The sequence below is a fragment of the Panthera leo genome, chromosome B1, assembly GCF_018350215.1.
Source record: "Panthera leo isolate Ple1 chromosome B1, P.leo_Ple1_pat1.1, whole genome shotgun sequence".
NCBI lineage: Eukaryota > Metazoa > Chordata > Mammalia > Carnivora > Felidae > Panthera > Panthera leo.
This window is the reverse complement of record NC_056682.1, coordinates 131434875-131453772: the sequence shown is the minus strand read 5'-3', so window position 1 is coordinate 131453772 and position 18898 is coordinate 131434875. Positions and strand designations below refer to the sequence as shown.

The window sequence follows — 18898 nt, the reverse complement described above, 5'->3', positions numbered from 1 at the left end:
ACTCGTCTCAGAGCATATCCCAAAAGGGCAGAGATCCTAGGAAGACTCCTCCAAGAACAAAGAGGCTGGCAGGTACCAATTCCCTACCCCCTACCCACCCATTGTCTCTTAGAATAAGCACAGAGCCAGCTGCAGGAACCAGAATGCTGACATTCACCACCTAACTTGTTTACATCAAGTCCACCCCCACGTTCTTCAGCAGATCAGCCATTTCCAGTCACACGTGCTTCAGTCCCATTGCTGTGGGTCTCGTCACCCAGAAGACTGGTACAAGCCTCTGCCAATACCACATCTCCTGATGAGCATGCTTTTGGAGGCTTTGGTCTGATTGGGGGTAGTGGGATGGCAGCAGCATCGGTCATGCACAAGCCTGAGGCACACCTTGTTAAAATCGCACCTGCTCCTACCACACAGCCCTGGTCGGTGGTATGTGTCAATTCACAAGCAGACTGGCACACATGTTGTTAAAGCTGCTCACCCACGCTGGAGACCAAACACTGCTGCAACAGACAAAGACAGACTCTGCAGATGACTGGATTGAAGGCAAATGCAGCCAGGACACAACAGCAGGGCACATGTAACACACATAGGAGAGACCCCCTGAGACACCAGGTTCTGGGGAAGAGGCCACACTGTACCGCAGGGCACTACAGGAACTTTTCTTCATACAGTCACTGCTTTCAGGAGCAGGAAGCAGAGCTGACTTCCCTAACACAGAGAAACAGAGATTTAGACAAAATGAGGAGACAAGGAATACATTCCAAATGAAAGGACAGGACAAAATCACAGCAAGAGACCTAAGTGAAATGTGGGTGAGTAATATGCCAGTCAGAGAATTTAAAGTAATGATCCTAAAGACACTCACGGTACTTGAGAAAAGAGTGGAGGACGTCAGTAATACCTCTAACAAAGAGATAAAAAGAATCAATCAGAGGTGAAAAACACAATAAATGAAATAAAAAATATACAAAACGGAATAAATAGTGGGCTAGTGGAAGCAGAAAAATGAATCAGTGAGTGACCTAGAGGACAGAGTAATGAAAAGTAATCAAGCTGAGCAGGTGAGAGAAAAATCATTATGCAAAATAAGAATAGGTTTAGGGGACTCAGTGACTCCATTAAGTGTAAAAACATTCGCATTACAGGATTCCAGAAGAAGAAGAGAGAGAAGGGAACATAACATTTATTTGAAGAAATAATAGCTGAAAACTTTCCTAATCTGGGGAAGGAAACAGATACCCAGATCCAGGAAGCACAGAGAGTCCCCAACAAAATCAACCCTAGGACGTTCACACCAAGACACATACATTTAAAATGGTAAAAAGTAGTGATAAAGACAGAATTTTTAAAGCAGCAAAAGAAGGCAGTCACATACTTCGAAACCCCATAAGGCTATCAGCTGATTTTTCAGCAGAAAATTTGCAAGCCACAAGGGAGAGGCATGATATATTCAAAGTGCTGAAAGGGAAAAATCTGCAGCCAAGAATATTCTATCCAGCAATGCCAATATTAGGAATAGAAGGAGAGAAAGAGTTTCTCAGACAAACAAAAACAAAAGGAGTTCATGACCACTAAACCAGCCCTCCAAGAAATGTTAAAGGGGATTCTTAATGGAAGGGAAAGACCATATGTATGAAAAGTAGGAAACACAAAAACTTAGAGTAAAAATAAGAATATCTGTAAAAATCAGTCAAAAGATTCACAAAATTAAAAGATGTAAAATATGACACCATGTACATAAAATGTAGGGTGGAAAGCAGTAAAGGGGTTCAAATTTAAGTTAATATAAGCTGCTATGCAGAAGATATTATGTACAAACTTAATGGTAACAACAAGTCAAAAACCAGTAATAGATAGGCAAAGAACAAAGAGAAAGGAATCCAGTATATCACTAAAGAAAGACAATAAACTAGGAAAGAGAGCAAGAGAAGGGCAGGCACAAACTAAAAAAAAAAAAACAAAAAAAAAAACAAAAAAAAAAACCCCAAAATAAGTAACAAAATGGCAACAAATACATCTCTGTCAATAATTACCTTGAATGTAAGCAGACTAAATGCTCCACTCAAAAGACATAGGATGATGAAATGGATTAAAAACAAACAAACAAAAACAAAACAAGACATAGCTTTATGCTGCCTACAAGAAACTCATTTCAGACCTAAAAACCCCTGCAGACTGAAAGTGAGGGGATGAAAGAAACATTTATTAAGCACAATGAGGTAAAGGAAAGCCAGAGTAGCAATACTTAGATCAGACAAAATAGGCTTTAAAACAAAGATTGGCGTGAGGGACAAAGACACTATATAACCATAATGGGGACAACCCAACAATAAGGTATAACAATTGTAAATATTTATACACCCAAATACGTAAAGTAGTTAATAAAAACATAAAGGAACCATTCAATAGTAACACAATTATAGTAGGGGACTTTAACACCCCATTTACGTCAATGTACAGATCATCAAAACAGAAAATCAATAAGGAAACAGTGGTTTTGAATGACACCCCGGACCAGATGGGTTTAACAGATATATTTAGGACATTCCATCCTAAAACAGCAGAATACACATTCTTTTTAGGTGCACATGGAACATTCTCCAGAACAGATCACACAGTAGGCCAAAAACAAGTCTCAACAAATTTAAAAAGATCAAAGTCATATCACGCATCTTTTCTGACCACAACACTATAAAACTAGAAATCAACCACAAGGAAAAATCTGGGAAGAACAAAAATACAGAGAGGTTAAATAACATGCTAAATAAACATGGTTGACATGAATGGTCAACCAAGAAATCAAAGAAAAACACTTACATGAAAATGAAAACACAACCATCCAAATGTTTTGGGTTGCAACAAAAGTTGTTCAAAGAGGGAAGTTTATAGCAATACAGGCCTACCCCAAGAAGAAAGAAAAACCTTAAACAACCTAACCTTGCATGCAAAGGAGCTAGAAAAAAGAACAACAAAACCCCAAAACAGCAAAGGAAAGGAAATAACAAAGATTAGAGTAGAAGTAAATGATTTAGAAACTTAAAAATCTCTATAGAGAAGATCAATGAAACCAGGATCTGGTTCTTTGAAAAGATCAACAAAACTGATAAAACTCTAGCCAGACCCATCTTTAATTCATTAATTAATTAGAGAGAGAGTGCATGCGCAGGAACGCACATGCACACAAAGTCATCAAATGGAAGAGGAGAAAAAACTGATACCACAGAAATATAAGTGATTGTTAGAGATTATGAAAAATTATAAACAAATTAGACAACCTAGAAAAAAATGGATAAATTCCTAAAACATACAACTTACCAAAACTGAAGAAGGAAGAAATACAAATTTGAACAGACTGATTATTAGTGAAGAAATTGAGTCAGTAACTACAAAAACTCCCAACAAACAAAAGTCCAGGACCACACAGCTTCACAGACAAATTCTACTGAACATTTAAAGAGTTAATACCTATTCTTCTCAAACTATTCCAAACAATGGAAGAGGAAAAAAAACTTCCAAATTCATTCTATGACCAGCCTTACCCTGATACCAAAACCAAATAAAGACACCACAAAAAAAGAGAACTATAGGCCAAACTCTGATGAACACAAATGCAAAAATCCTCCACAAAATATTAGCAAACCAAATCCAACAATACATTAAAAAAAAAATCATTCACCACAATCAAGTGGGATTTGTTGCTGAGATGCAAGGGTGACTCAACATTCACAAATCAATGTGATACATCACATCCATAAGAGAAAGGATGAAAACCATATGATCATTTCCAGAGATGCAGAAAAAGCATCTGACAAGGTATAGCATCCACTCATGATAAAAACCCTCAACTAATTAGGTTTCCAGGGAACATACCTCAACATAATAAAGGCCTTATATGAAAACCCACAGCTAACACCATACTCAATGGGGAAAAACTGAGAGCTTGTCTCCTAAAGTCAGGAACAAGACAAGGATGTTCACTGTCACCACTTTTATCCAATATAGTACTGGAAGCCCTAGCCACAGCAATCAGACAACAAAAAGAACAGAAGCCAAGTTGGTAAGGAGGAAATAAAATTTTCACTTTTTGCAGATGACATGATACTATATATACATAAAACCCTAACAATTCCACCAGAAAACTAGAACTGATAAATGAATTCAGAAAAGTTGCGGGATACAAAAAATCAATGTACAGAAATCTGTTGTATTCCCATACACTAATAATGAAGCAACATTAAGTGAAATTAAGAAAATAATTCCATTTACAATTGCACAAAAAAATAAAATAGGAATAAACTTAACCAAAGAGGTGAAAAACCTCACTCTGAAAACTATAAAACATTGATGAAAGAAATTTGGGATGATGAACAGAAGTGGAAAGGAGTTCCATGCTCATGGGTTGGAAAAATAAATATTGTTAAAATGTCTATACTATTCAAAGTAGTCTACAAATTCAATGTAATGGCTATCAAAATACCAACAGTATTTTTCCACATACCTAGAACAATCCTAAAATTTGTATGAAATCACAAAAGACCTCAAATAGTCAAAGCAATCTCAAAAAAACAAAACAAAACCCTAAACTACAACAAAACAAAAAAAAACCCTGCAAAACAACAGATACCTCCAGGTTTTGGGTTTTTTGTGTATCACAATTCCAGACATCAAGTTATATTACAAAGCTGTAGTAATCAATACAGTATGGTACTGGCACAATAACAAACACATAAATCAATGGAACAGAATAGAAAGCCCAGAAATAAACCCACAGTTTCATGGTCAGTTAATCTTCTACAAAGGAGGCAAGATTACGCAATGGGGAAAAGACAATCTCATCAACAAATGGTGTTGGGAAAACTGGACAGCTAAATGCAAATGAAATGGACCACTTTCTTACACTATACACAAAAATTCAGAATGAATTAGGGACCTAAATGTGACATCTGAAACCACAAAAATCCTAGAAGAGATTACAAGCAGTAATTTCTCTGACATTGGCCATTAGCAACATTTTTCTAGATATGTCTCCTGGGGCAAGGGAAACAAAAGTAAAAAACTATTGGGACTACATCAAAATAAAAAGTGTCTGCACAGCAAAGGAATCCACCAACAATTCTAACAGACAACCTACTGAATGGGGGAAGATATTTGCAAATGACACATCTGATAAAGGGTTAATATCCAAAATATATGAGTAACTTATACAGCTTAACACACTAAAAACCAAATAATCCAATGGAAAAATGGGCAGAAAACATGAACAGTCATTTCTCCAAAGACGACACACACAGATAGCTAACAGACACATGAAAAGATGCTCGACATCACTCATCATCAGGGAAATACAAATCAAAACCACAATGAGATACCACCTCACACCTGTCAGAATGGCTAAAATAAAAAACTCAAGAAGCAATAAGTGTTGGTGTGGATGTAGAAAAAAGGAACCCTCTTGTACTGTTGGTGGGAATGCAAACTGGTGCAGCCACTGTGGAAGACAGTATTGCAGTTCCTCAAAAAATTAAAAATAGTACTACCCTACAATCCAGTAATCACACTACTGGGTATTTACCCAAAGAATACAAAAGCAGTAATTTGAAGGCATATATGGACTCCTAGGTTTATTGCAGCAGTTTTTACAACAGCCCAACCACAGAAGCATCCCAAGTGTCCACTGATAGATGAATGGATAAAGAAAATGTGGTATGTGTATACACATACACAAATATACAGCCATATATATAATATATATACACACACATGATATACAACCATAAAAAAGAATGAAATCTTTCCATTTGCAACAATATGGATGGAGCTAGGGAGTATAATGAGAAAACAGAAGAGAAAGGAAAGCTTCCATATACATTGCACAAGGTTAGCAATACCCTGATACCAAAACCAGTCAAAGAAACCACAGAAAAAGAAAACTACAGGCCAGTATCCCTGAAAAACATAGACGATACACACAGACACACGGGAATATTATGCAGCCATAAAATGGATGAAACCTTGCCACTTATGACAACAAATAAGTCAGATTGAAAAAGACAAATGCCCTAGGATTTAACTCATGTGTGGAATCTAAAAAATGAATCAAATTAATAAACTAACAAAAAGCAGAATCAGACCTATAATTACAGAAAACTGATGAATGCCAGATGGACTGGGGGTGGAGGACTGGGGGTGGAGGACTGGGGGTGGAGGAATGGGCAAAGTGGATGAAAGGGAGAGGAAGATACAGGCTTCCAGTTATGGAATGATTAAGTCATGGGTATAAAAGGCACAGCATAGGGAATATAATCAATGTTATTATAATACTGTCGTTTGGTGACAGATGGTAGCTACACTTGTAGTGAGCATAGTATACATATAGAGATGCTGAATCACTATGCTGTGCATCTGAAAGTAATGTAAAACTGTGTTATCCATACTAAAAACATAATAAAAAAAAAACTCATCTAAAAACTTTCTCTTGAAAGTCTCTATGACTGTAACAATGATAAACTAAAACCACCTACTGATAAAAAAAAAAAAAAAAAAAAAAAAAAAAAAAAAAGACCAACAACTGAGGAACAAGGAAGGTCAGCACAAAGTTAACTCCTGTATTGTAGTAACAGATATCATTGTTAAATAGTCTGTTTCTTTTTAACAGTACTGGAAAAAAAATTGAATTGAGAAATTTTAAAATTCCAGTCAGCTTCGAACTATGGATTTAATAGTCCTAGAAGTTTCTCCTCAACAAGCAATCACGTAATTGTACATCAATTTCAGTACATTGATAGGGACTTTTCAAATTGTTAGCGAGTTTAACTATTACATCCCCGTAGGAAAAGAACACGATGTAGAAGATAAGGGAAAGGGAATAACAGAAATTTTTGAACACTACAAGCTTAAATGTAGAGAGAAAGAAGTTGGGAAAAAATACATATGTGGGTGTTGGTGGGTGTGGGTATATAGGTGTATTTATAGGTATATACGTATATACATATATGTGTATATATATATATACACACACAATCATATTATATACATACACATATATATAATAAAAGAGGGGGAAATATGAAACACCAAGAAGATAACTATCACCTACCACTACCTTTTGAAATTGGCCATGTCAGGGTTTAGGTTGACAGATACACTAAACTAATAAGGGCAGGATTAGACCCCTTTCTCCAATTTCTGTAGTTTTTAAACTATATAAGGAGAAGATAATAGCATATATCTCAAACATTTTCTAAACGGACTATTTTAAGACTGTCAGTTGCACCTTACCCACATTTTGTATCTTTACCATTCCCTTCAGATGCCTAAAATCAGGCTAAAAATCTGCCCACACCACAATATACGTAATATGCTATGATTTAGGATTCAAGCAAAGAAAGAAAATGTGCATCTGTTTTGGATTAATGAAATGAGAATTTTCAATAGATAATCCTGAGGTAGTTTTTTGAATTTCCATAGATATATAATCCACCTTCACAAAAATTCTACAATATCATTATATGTGTATGAATTAATCCGGCCTTTCCCACTATAGTTGTCTTTTAGCTACCTAGAGCTCCTTTCAAAGCCTCCTTTCTTAGGAGGTTAAGAGAATGTGGGTATTTCCTTCTAGTCAAAAGATGCAGGAAATAACATCATAGCAAGTATTTACTTAGGGCTCAGTGCAGAGTGTTGGGTACTCTGCACAGCAATTTATATATACACTTTTAGTTCATCCTTATAACAAAACTAAAACAGTATGATTTTTATTCCAGTTGTCCAAATGTGAAAGATTTTATAGAACCAGTCAGAGATTCCATGGCTGGTAGATGGGAGAAGTACCAAACAGAGGCTGTTTCCAGAACCCATAAAGTTTATCACTAAGATGTACTGCCTGTCTGGTCTAAATTTATTGTTTAGTAAATTTCCAGAACAATAGTTGAGGTTACTGTAACATAAAAACAGAATTGCATTAAAACATTAAAATTTTAAAAACACAATCAACGGATAAGGAAAAGACAAGTACGGGAATTCAAAATGAATTAGCTATGGCAATGAAGCACAAATTTAAACTCAGAGATTTGTTGCAAGTCAGTGCTAAAACGGACCTATCTAGTTCTTTCTTGTGTCAGATAAAAGAAAGACAAGTTTCATCTGGAAGTTGCCTTTTTTCCTGACATTAAAGATAGTCCAAATTTTTCACGGGAATCCTTAAGTAAAGAAAGGGACAGTGTATCACAAGCAGTACTTTCAACATCAGTGGGGCTAAGAACGGAGATATTCCTCAGGAGGTTATTTCTTACGTCTCTCCTCTAAGAAAGCCGGTGGAGGAAGAGTAAATTGGATCACTTAACACTGTAACTTTGTTATAACCCAGTTAAAAACTGGGCTAAGGATCTGAATCGCCATTTCCCCCCAAAAAGATACATAAGTGATAAATAAGCACAAAGTGATGCTGGAGATAGCCATCAGGGAAATGCAAACCCAAACCACAATGCAATACCATTTCACACACACTAGGATAAGGAGAAAAAAGATAAGAACAAGTGTTGGTGAGGATGTGGAGAAATTGGAGCATGCTACAGCCTGAATGTTTATGTCCCTCCATAATTTACATGTTGAAATCTTAATGCCCAATGTGATGGTATTAAGGGGTGATGCTTAGGTCATGAGGATGGAACCCTCATTTAGGGAATTAGTGTTCTTACAAAGGAAACCCAGAGATTCCTTCTCCTTCCACTATGTGGAGACACAGCAAGAAGGTACCAGCTATGAACCAGGAAGTGAATCCTAACCAGCCATCACACTGAATCTGTTGCAGCTTGATCTTTTACTTTCCAGCCTTAAAAAATGTGAGAAATAAATTCCTGTTGTTTATAAGCTACCCAGTCTGTGGTGTTTTGTTGTAGCGGTACAAATGGACTAAGACAAAAGGACTAGGAGTCCTTATACACTGTAAAAAAGTAACTTGCTTTAGAAATAGCTCCTCAAGGAGCACCTGGGTGGCTCAGTCGGTTAAGCATCTGACTGGCTCAGGTCATGATCTCGCAGTTCCTGGGTTTGAGCCCCACATCAGGCTCTGTGCTGACAGCTTGGAGCCTGGAGCCTGTTTCAGATTCTGTGTCTCCTTCTCTCTCTGCCCCTCTCCTGCTCATTCTTATTCTCTCTCTCTCCCTCAATAAACACTAATTTTTTTTTTAAAAAAATAGCCCCTCAAAAGTTTAAACACAGACCTACCATATGACCCAGTAATCCGAATCTCAGTTATGTACCTGAGAGAAATGAAACCATATGTTCAAATGTCTGTATGTACAAAAACTTGTGCATAGATGTTCATACCAACATTATTCATAAGAGCCTAACAATGGAAACTTGAATGTCCATCAACTGATGAATAAATGTGGTACATCCATATTACAGAACAGTATTCAGCAATAAAAGAATGTGATGTACTAATGCATGCTATCTAACATGATGAACCTTGCAAACTTTATGTTCAGTGAAAGAAGCCAGTCACAAAGTACACATATTGTATGATTCCATTTATATGGAATGTCTAGAATCTGCAGATCCATAGAGATAAGTGCTTGCCAGGAGCTGGGGAACAGGAGAGGGTTGGGGGGGATGGAAAGTGACTGCTAACAGTATGGGATTTCTTTCTGGGTGATGAAAACTTCTAAAATTGATCAAAGCTACTTGAGAAGCACTATCATGGGAACTTTTTAATCTAGAAGCATGGAAGCCAAGTATTAATAACAATCTTCCTCAAACATAAGAGAGTCTCACTAAGGTAGAATTGCATTATGATATTATCTACACAGCTAAATTAGGGATAGTTTCAAGGCTGAATGAGCTTATCTATCAATGATTATCATTTAAGCTTTTTTGGATCCTGGATCCTTTAAGGATGTGTTGAAAGCTTTGAAGAAGGTAGGCATGGTGTTACCCCAAGGAGTCTAAATAACTTCACAGACATTAGAGGAGGACTCTCCATGATTGTAGTAAAATAAGACAAAAACAAGAACATTGCATAATGCTGCTTAAATGGAAATGTAATAAGTGAGTGTTGGGGGGGGGTGGAAAGCTGGGTAACCACAAAAATGATCAAACATCCCCCTCTCCTGGCTTGCAGGACTGACTACCACTGCCTCTCCAGTGAAACTCTAGCATGTCCCTGTAGCTTCCTGGATAAAAATTAAAAGACCCAATAGTCAATTGCTCCTGCTTTCTGGCAGCACTTAATCCAGAATAGACTCTTCACTTTCTTTAAACCTCCCTAAAATCACCTTACCCAAGTCCTTGTGCCAAGCTCACCTGACTCCCTCTTTTTGAGATATTCCATGGTTTTTCAAGGTATGGATCTCCCTTACTGCAGCAGTAAGCCCAATTTTGGCAACAGGTTGTGTTCCTAGTAATATTTGGCTGATAAGAAGCAGTATCATAAAATATAATATGCTATTAAGAGTATGTATATAAATTTTTATGTTTATTAGGACTTTATGTTCTCATTTAAAAATGTGATATAAACTATACTATATAGGAGATAATTACATTGATAAAAGACAATGGATACACCCTAAAATGTTTAGTGTTATTGTGTCTGAATGCTAGTTTATTTTCCGTTTTGCTTTTCTGTATTTCTTATTTTCCTTCAAAGATGGCTTATAATTTAAGAAGAGAGGGGGAGGGGGAAGAAAAAAAACTCCCTTCCAAAAGAATATGAACGAAGAACTTCATATTCAAAATGGTGGTCAGTATGTAAGGTTTTCAAACTTTAGCATATTAGAATTTCTTGGGGTGCTTGCCAAAAATGAAAGGTTCCTGGGTTTCATCCCTGGAGTGAGCCCCAGAAGCTACAGTTTGGACCCCAGGTGATTCTAACCCATCAAGTCTGAGGAGCAACCTTGGGAGAAGCAGTTTTTAGACAAACTAGAACAGAATAATGTACAGATTAACAGAGGAAGGATTGGACTTGTTTAGGCTAAAACAGCAGCAAGCAGAGCCTTAAAGCATGAAGCTGCATGTGTTGGGCACAGGGAGCATGGGTGGTCTGGTGTACAGTGGCTTTCAGGAAGGTGGATTTCATCAATCTATGGGAAACTGAGGACTCCTTTAGAGAACAATTTGGAAAGGTAAAGTGGGTCTAGATTTTACTCAAGTTTCCAACCCACACTGTGGCCACCAATTAGCAATTCACTGGTTTCTTCAATTTATATCCACATTTTTTTTTTTTTTTAGGAAGCAAGTCTAATTTTTCCTTAAACATTTCCACCAGCAATTTTCATTTTTTCAACCCTATCAAATCTTTTTTATCTTCCTAGGAACTCATTGTCTTAGCTTTGCCTATGCTGCCAGTCAATTGAAAACCTACTGCCAGCCAACAAGGAAACACAAAAAACAAAATTAAGTTTAAAAGCCTCCTACTGGGCATCTATAGAAGACTCAAGAATATGAAAAAAATCACTATCTTTCAATATCAGGTTAAAAACCTTCTTAAAAAAGATAAGGGATTTTCCAAAGAGTAATCTGTTCTGTCATTTGTGTCCAGAAATTTTCAAGTGGAAAAGCATTTCTACCTTTAACTATATAAAAGGGATTTTTTAACACTAAAAATGAATGATTTGGGCTTTTGTCTAAAATACAAGGTGAAATAACTTTACAGCTAAAAGAGACTTCAAAGAATAGGTTTTCATTTTAAAGATAACAACTGTTTTATATCTTGTTTGCCCTAATACACTCCAAAATATGTTATATTTTAGCTACAAAAATCCCCTCCATATTTTATGTCACTCAAAGTAGGTGACAAATGTTCTTTGTGAAACCATTTGCTGCAAATCAATTGGCAATATTTTTTCAATCATTAAGAAATACTATTTGATATTAAATCAGCTTAATACAAATGGAATAATAGTATCAGGTCTTCATCTTAAGCTTACTGGAGTAGCTAATTTGGGTAACTTAACCAAAAATTTCCAAGTAAATGAGGATCAGTGATAAAGTAAATGAAATAAAAAAAAAAAAAAACAAGAAAGCAAGAAAGCAGTTGCTTTACAAGAATTTACTCTATCTAGAGATGTACTATTCTATTACAAAACTATCATGCATGAAACATACTACGGAAAATGAGGCTGCAAAATGTATTTGCACTGAGATTATCTTAGTAGAAAAGGGAATTTAGAACTTTGAATGATGAGAAACATAAGCCATTTCAGGTGATTTGGAGTAGCCTTCAGCAAACCCACATTCCAACGAACCAAATGCCATGTCTGATGAACACTGCTACAGACTTAAGGTACCCTCACAACCAGAATGCCATTTTGGTAGGTTAATGTCGAAAATTCCATTTTAACAAATGGCCACTTTAATTATGCAAAAATAAATACCCACAATGTACTTTTTCCTCTTTTTACATCTTTGAGTTAAATATTTCCATTGTGATGGTGGGCAGAGCACATTGCCTTTAAAACCAAATAGTTCTGGCTCAACTCTTTATTCTGCCACCTACGTTTAATAGATTCACACACCTTTTGGCTTTTGATTCACTGTACAAAAAATAGAGGTACCGTTGACCTCATAATACAAGGATTAAGGGATACCACATACAGAAGGAAAGAAATCCTAGTAGCAGCATTCCCTCAGGAGTGAACTGTCTTCTAATTAGAGAATAAACCACAGTGAATGGTAAGGGACAGGTAGAAAAAAGACACAGAATAGAAAACTTCCCTGTGTCATAAAGGAAAAAGAATCTAAGATATCACAAACAGCTCAGAGGGAAGGTTGGGGGATGCTGAGACAGAAGAATGTTGGGGAGAGGAGAGGATGGCATGTCAAGACGGAATGAGGTGGTGACCCAAAGAATGGACAGTAAGAAATGCCTGTGCTCAGCCTGGCTCCTAATAAAACCAGGAGGACACACGCTCTATTTTAAGCCCTAAGCCCCCCCCCCCCCCTTCTTGTACTTGAATACAAATCTTCAACTAGTAACCCCTCCCCTCAACAAAAAGGAAAAAGTCTGTTATAGAAAACTAGCTTGTGTAAAGACACAGCTGTCTTGGGTAAAGTCAAGTCTTATTAATAAGTCTACTAAATACAACCGCCTTGTGGGAGGTGGTGTTTTGAGGCAACCAAGGCATATGGGCTGTGTTCCAGATTTAAACTCACACAAGGTGGTGAAAAGGGAACAGTTCTAAGAGATAAGACATGATCAAGCTGGAGAATCAGTAGGAACAGAGAAATGATCCAAGGGGTATCTGGAAAGAAATTAAACCTCAGAGATATCGGGCAAGGGAGAGAAGAGACAGGGGTCACTTTATTTAAATATATAATAGGACCCAGTGACCCCAGTAGGCTGGCGGGTGAGGGAGAAGGCCAGGGGGCTAACATCTGGTTACATGCCACCGCCAATGGTTGGTAGTCGGTACATATCGGCTCTTTCCTCTTAAGGAATGGATACCATATCAGATACAACTGTTTTCACGCTTCTTACAACTATGGGGGAGGGGGGGCAAACTTTTAAAAGTGATATAAAACTTGCATGAAGTTGTACTTTACCTCAAATAGTCAACCAAACTTGCAGAAACTGCTTGGTTGATAGTTGGGAGGAAGGGTGGGGGGAGGAGGGGGAAGCAGGTATTTGTCTAAAACTACTTCACAGCATAACTAGGAGATCACAGATTTTCCATCATGCCAGGTAGAGGAAAGCTGCGATTTTCAGGTAGGCAATTGAGCAGTTTGGGCGCGGGAGTCAGATAGTTAGAAGCCTTACAATCATCTCTTTGCTGCAGTATGAATGCTCAGGTCAGTTCCCTTATGAAACGTTTTAGCAACAATATGGCCTTTACAAATAAATGACGAATTACCATGCTACTTTATGTTAACGAAAATGGCTAGACATTTATGTTAGGGTATTGGAGAAACTTTAGCCTTTTCCATTTTTCAAAGTATTATACACGCACAGAGAGAGAGAGAGAGAGAGAGAGAGAGAGAGAGAGAGAGAGAGAGAGAGAGAGACACGGAAGGCTAAACGCGTTTCCTTGGTAAACAGGTGCTGCAGGATGGAGGTGCAGCCACTCCCTTCCCCTGGGAAGGCTCTGAGCAAACCTCCCCCCGCCCCCACCCCGCTATAAGGAACGGAGTCCGGGAAGGGGGAGTTGGCATGGTTCAACGCAGAGGTTATTAGTACACAAGTGCTGGCATTCGGTCCATTTAGAATTCCAAAATAGAAACTAATGCTACCTCCGCTTAAAATAAACCAAGGGACTATTTGTCAAACTGCAAATTTCCTCATTACTACCGAGAAGCAGAAGGAGAAAAGGGGCGGCAAGAAACTCACGAGGGAGTCTCCCACAGGCTCACGCGTCTCCCAGGTGCAGTCCGTCTTGCACAGGGTCCGCTTCTATGGTGACTGTGACTTCAACCCTGGAGCATCGCAACCAGGGAGGGAATACTCGATACCCTGTTTGACCAACCCCTGCTGCACCTCAGGAACCCCGGGCTTGCTCAGGTAGATTATGCAGAATGTAAGCCCAGCTCCTCTCCTGAACCCGGTCCCCAAAGGGAGCTAGCCTTCCTGCCCTCGGCCAGCAACCGCGTCTGCTCGCTTCTACCTTTGCTCATGATCCTCGCTCCGACTCCTCCAGTCCCAGGTGACGGGCGCTGGAACGCACGGGTGCAGCGGCCGCTATTTGTAAACACGCTCCACGTGCGCTCGCCCAGCCCCATTCGCAAGCCGCTCGTGGCACCTGAGGATGAGTAGCTTTCTCCAGAGCCCTCAGAGGGTGCGATTTTTATTCCACCTGAGAGAGGAGGAAGCCTCGCCCCCAGAGGCGAGCCACTGAAAGAAGGACCAAGACAGGGTGGACTTGGACCGCCCCCTGCTGGCCGACTAAATAGTCTGCAGGCTAGAGCAGGCAGGGCTTTAGCCAAACCCACGCCGCGCCTAAAGAAGCTGCAGCGGCCGGCCCCGCCCCCGCCCTCTCTCCGAAGACCCCGCCCCCGGGCCGCGCGCACTCGCCCGCGCAGGCCCCACCCCCTTGCCGACACAGCGTTCTTGCGGGGGCGCGCGCGTGCACCCTAATCCCCCGCCTTCCGGCTCCGGCGGCGACGCTCGCCGCTTGCCGCTGCCGCCGCGCCACCAGTGTCAGCCTCCCTCTAGAGACTCCATTTGCTTTCAGGGCGGTCTGGCCCCCGCGCGGGCTGGCGGAGAGCGATGCCCCCGGCCCGCTGACTGGCGTCCCCTGGGCCAAGCGCTCGCTCGCTGCGGCGGTGACACCCTGGTCGCCGGCGTCCACGGAGGAATCCGGGCTCCCTCCGCGTGAGCAAAGACGTCCCGCGCTCCGGAGCTCGCCCTGCGGGGAGAGGCCCTCGCTAACGCGGCTTGTCTCTGACCTCTTAATTTCAGGAGGTAGGCAATTCAGGTCCCGCTGTCACTCCAGATAATGCCTAAAAGCATTATTTGTCGGATTTTGCCATCACACTGATAGGAGGCGTTAATTTTCTCAATATAGTTACAGGATAGATACGAGTAATGCCACAGACCCTGATATTGAAAAAAAAAAAATGTTTTTGGTATTTTCCTTTAGGTTTCGGAGGCACCGAGTGCTTATACAGCTCCCCACAGGAACTACTTCTGTTGGCCCATCGAGGATCATCTTTCACCAGGATTATTTTAACATCTTCACTGAGCCTTCCACTCCATACCTTCTACCATGAGTTCTGATTTCTACCAATGAAGTTTTTGATGCTTGCTTTAATCATGTGACACCACCTCTTGTCCGCCTTTTGCCTTTCCAGTTGCCAAATACATTAGGTATAAGTTTGTGTCATGTTAAAGTACAAAGTTTTCTGCCTGTCCATTTTCACCTTATTTGCACTGCTCACTTCTGTCCAGCTTGCCTTATCTCGCCTGCCTATGATTTCCATAACCACTCACTTGAATAATTAATCTCTAGCAGTCCTTGCCTAGAAGAGGCTGTATTCCATACAGTACATTGCCTGACAAAGACAGCGTCAGCGGATGAGTTTTTCCATTATATTTTCCCATATGTCATGTCTACAAGTCCTCTCTTAAACTATTTATCCCTGGCACATTTCCCAAAGTACTCCCACCTGAGTCTTAGTTCCTTTAGCAAAGAGTCTCTACCTGTAATGAAAAGAAGAATTAAATACACAATAGGACTGTTTTAGAGACCTTACTGGTACAGATTGGTTGCAGTCTCCTTTGAGATTGCAGTTCATGAAAAGACCTTAAACTAAGTAAGGAGGAAGAAAGAAGATAGGTTTAGTTAAAACTAGTCCTTGTTGAAAGAACTTTGTAGGCTTTAAACAACAAAGTGAAGAGAGTCACATAGGCCTGGCCTGGAAATTGGCCAGCATACCATCCATCTAGGACCTGCGGAGAAGGGAAGGGATCTTAAAATCCCATTTTCTAGTCTCATTGTATTCAAATCTAAGTTGTTAAATATCTTGTTCTAGTAATTGCTTAAAATATTGGACATTTAAAATGTTGGGGAAACGTAAGCGTGTGGTGTTGACAATTAAGGACAAGCTTGACATTATTAAGAAACTTGAGGAAGGCATATCTTTCAAAAAGCTTTCTGTAGTGTATGGAATTGGTGAATCCACGGTTCGTGATATTAAAAAGAACAAAGAAAGGATAATAAACTATGCAAACAGTTCAGATCCTACAAGTGGGGTATCCAAACGTAAATCAATGAAGTCATCAACATATGAGGAACTTGATAGGGTTATGATAGAGTGGTTTAACCAACAGAAAACAGATGGGATTCCAGTGTCCGGAACAATTTGTGCAAAACAAGCCAAATTCTTTTTTGATGCTCTGGGAATGGAAGGTGATTTTAATGCATCATCTGGCTGGCTAACTCGATTTAAGCAGCGCCATGGTATTCCAAAGGCTGCTGGTAAAGGAACAAAATTAAAAGGAGATGAAACTGCTGCCACTGAATTTTGCGGTAACTTTCAGGAATTTGTCGAGAGAGAGAATCTACAACCGGAGCAAATTTATGGTGCTGATCAAACTGGATTGTTCTGGAAATGTCTACCATCAAGGACATTAGCTCTTGAAACTGAACAAACTACTTCTGGTTATAGGTCAAGCAGAGAGAGAATCATTATTATGTGTTGTGCAAATGCCACTGGTTTACACAAGCTTAATCTTTGTGTTGTGGGAAAAGCAAAAAAACCCCGTGCGTTCAAAGGAGCTGACCTTTCAAATCTTCCTGTCACTTACTTCAGTCAAAAAAGTGCATGGATAGAACATTCTGTTTTCAGACAGTGGTTTGAAAAGTACTTTGTGCCACAGGTACAGAAGCATTTGAAATCCCAGGGGCTTCTAGAAAAAGCAGTGCTTCTTTTGGACTTTCCCCCAGCACATCCAAATGAAGAATTATTGAGTTCAGATGATGGCAGAATAATTGTGAAATATTTGCCACCAAATGTCACAAGTCTAATTCAACCTATGAGTCAGGGGGTTCTAGCCACAGTAAAAAGATACTACCGAGCGGGACTTCTTCAGAAATACATGGGTGAAGGAATTGACCCAAAAATGTTTTGGAAAAATTTGACAGTGTTGGATGCAATTTATGAAGTATCAAGAGCTTGGAACATGGTAAAATCTAGTACCATAACCAAAGCATGGAAAAAACTTTTCCCTAGCAATGAAGAGAATTCAGGCATGAACATTGATGAAGGAGCCATTTTAGCAGCTAACTTAGCAACAGTTTTACAGAATACAGAAGACTGTGAACACGTTGACATTGAGAATATTGATCAGTGGTTTGACTCTCGGAGCAATGACTCAAGCTGTCAGGTGCTAACAGACAGTGAAAGTGCTGAGGACCAGGCCAAGCCTGCTGAACAAAAACATTCCAATAAGACTAGAAAAGCAGAACTGAATCCAGAGAAGCATATTAGCCATAAAGCTGCACTTGAATGGACCGAAAATTTACTGGATTATCTAGAACAACAAGAGGACATGCTTCTGTCTGATAAACTGGTATTACGGAGGCTTCGAACAATAATAAGAAGAAAACAGAAGATCCAAAATAACAAAAGTCACTAATAATACTCTTAAGTGTATTTGTATCTTTGTGACTTTATCTGCAGTGGAACTTCATTATCTTCTTTGAAGTGCTGTGGATTTTAAAGCTAAATACATTTTATAAATGATTTCAGGATTAGATGCCATTTTGGATTACTTAAATTACTGCTCTTTAATGTTGATTCTAGTATGTGACCATTTCCATCCATGTAACTTGTTTGTTTACTCTTTCTAATCTGTATTATACTAGTTAGATCATAAGGTACCTGAGGCCAGATATCTTGTGTCTGTTTTGTGCCTGAATTTCAATGTGTCTAATAGAGGACCGTGCACACTATAGGCAATCAATAAATCTTACTTAAATTAAATTTTTATGACTTGCTCTGAACTCCAGTTTCCAAATGAAATATGTTGGGGGTAAGTTTCCATTTCTATGATGTTTCCATCTGCTGAAATTTTTGGAACTTAGCAAAAATTTGTCTGTGCAACGAGAGCACTGAAGGAAAATAGTCTCAAACCTGAAATATGGGATTCTATATCAACAGTATTTGGGTAGTCAGCAATTCAGATTGGCCATCTCTGAGTATAATGAAGGAAGAAGAAACATAAAATGTCTCCAGGGAGAGGGCTTGCACTTCACTTTTATTCCAACTGACAGCAGGGAGAGTTCCTTCAGAGTTGTAAAAAGAATGCCATCCCCATTTCAGAAAAAATAGTTTTCAGTTCCCAAACCATCGTAATCAGAAGAGGTAAGAGTTATACTTTGTTGTCTTTCATTTCAATTCGTCATTAGATATATCAATAGTTCTTGTTTTTATTTATTATTTAAAAAAAAATTTTTTTTTTTAATGT

General features: G+C 39.1%; 2 protein-coding genes across 3 annotated transcripts in view; one reads left to right on the top strand and one right to left on the bottom strand.

Moving 5' to 3' along the window:
• The window catches only part of FAM13A (family with sequence similarity 13 member A), a 357659-nt gene extending 342888 nt beyond the window's left edge, over window positions 1-14771 (bottom strand). The window contains exon 1 of the mRNA XM_042935908.1: window positions 14595-14771. The gene's annotated coding sequence lies outside the window, so the exon portion shown is untranslated. The remainder of the gene's footprint in view (window positions 1-14594) is intronic.
• On the top strand, window positions 12776-18383 carry TIGD2 (tigger transposable element derived 2). 2 transcript variants are annotated; one of them, XM_042935914.1, is made up of 2 exons: window positions 12776-12852; window positions 15570-18383. In XM_042935914.1, exon 2 carries the CDS (start codon window positions 16490-16492, stop codon window positions 18065-18067), a length of 1578 nt encoding a protein of 525 aa, XP_042791848.1. In that variant the 5' UTR covers window positions 12776-12852; window positions 15570-16489; the 3' UTR covers window positions 18068-18383. The 2 variants fall into 2 exon arrangements, with proteins under 2 accessions (XP_042791848.1, XP_042791847.1); XM_042935913.1 differs by lacking the exon at window positions 12776-12852 and adding an exon at window positions 15111-15391.
• The last annotated feature ends 515 nt before the right edge of the window (window positions 18384-18898 follow it).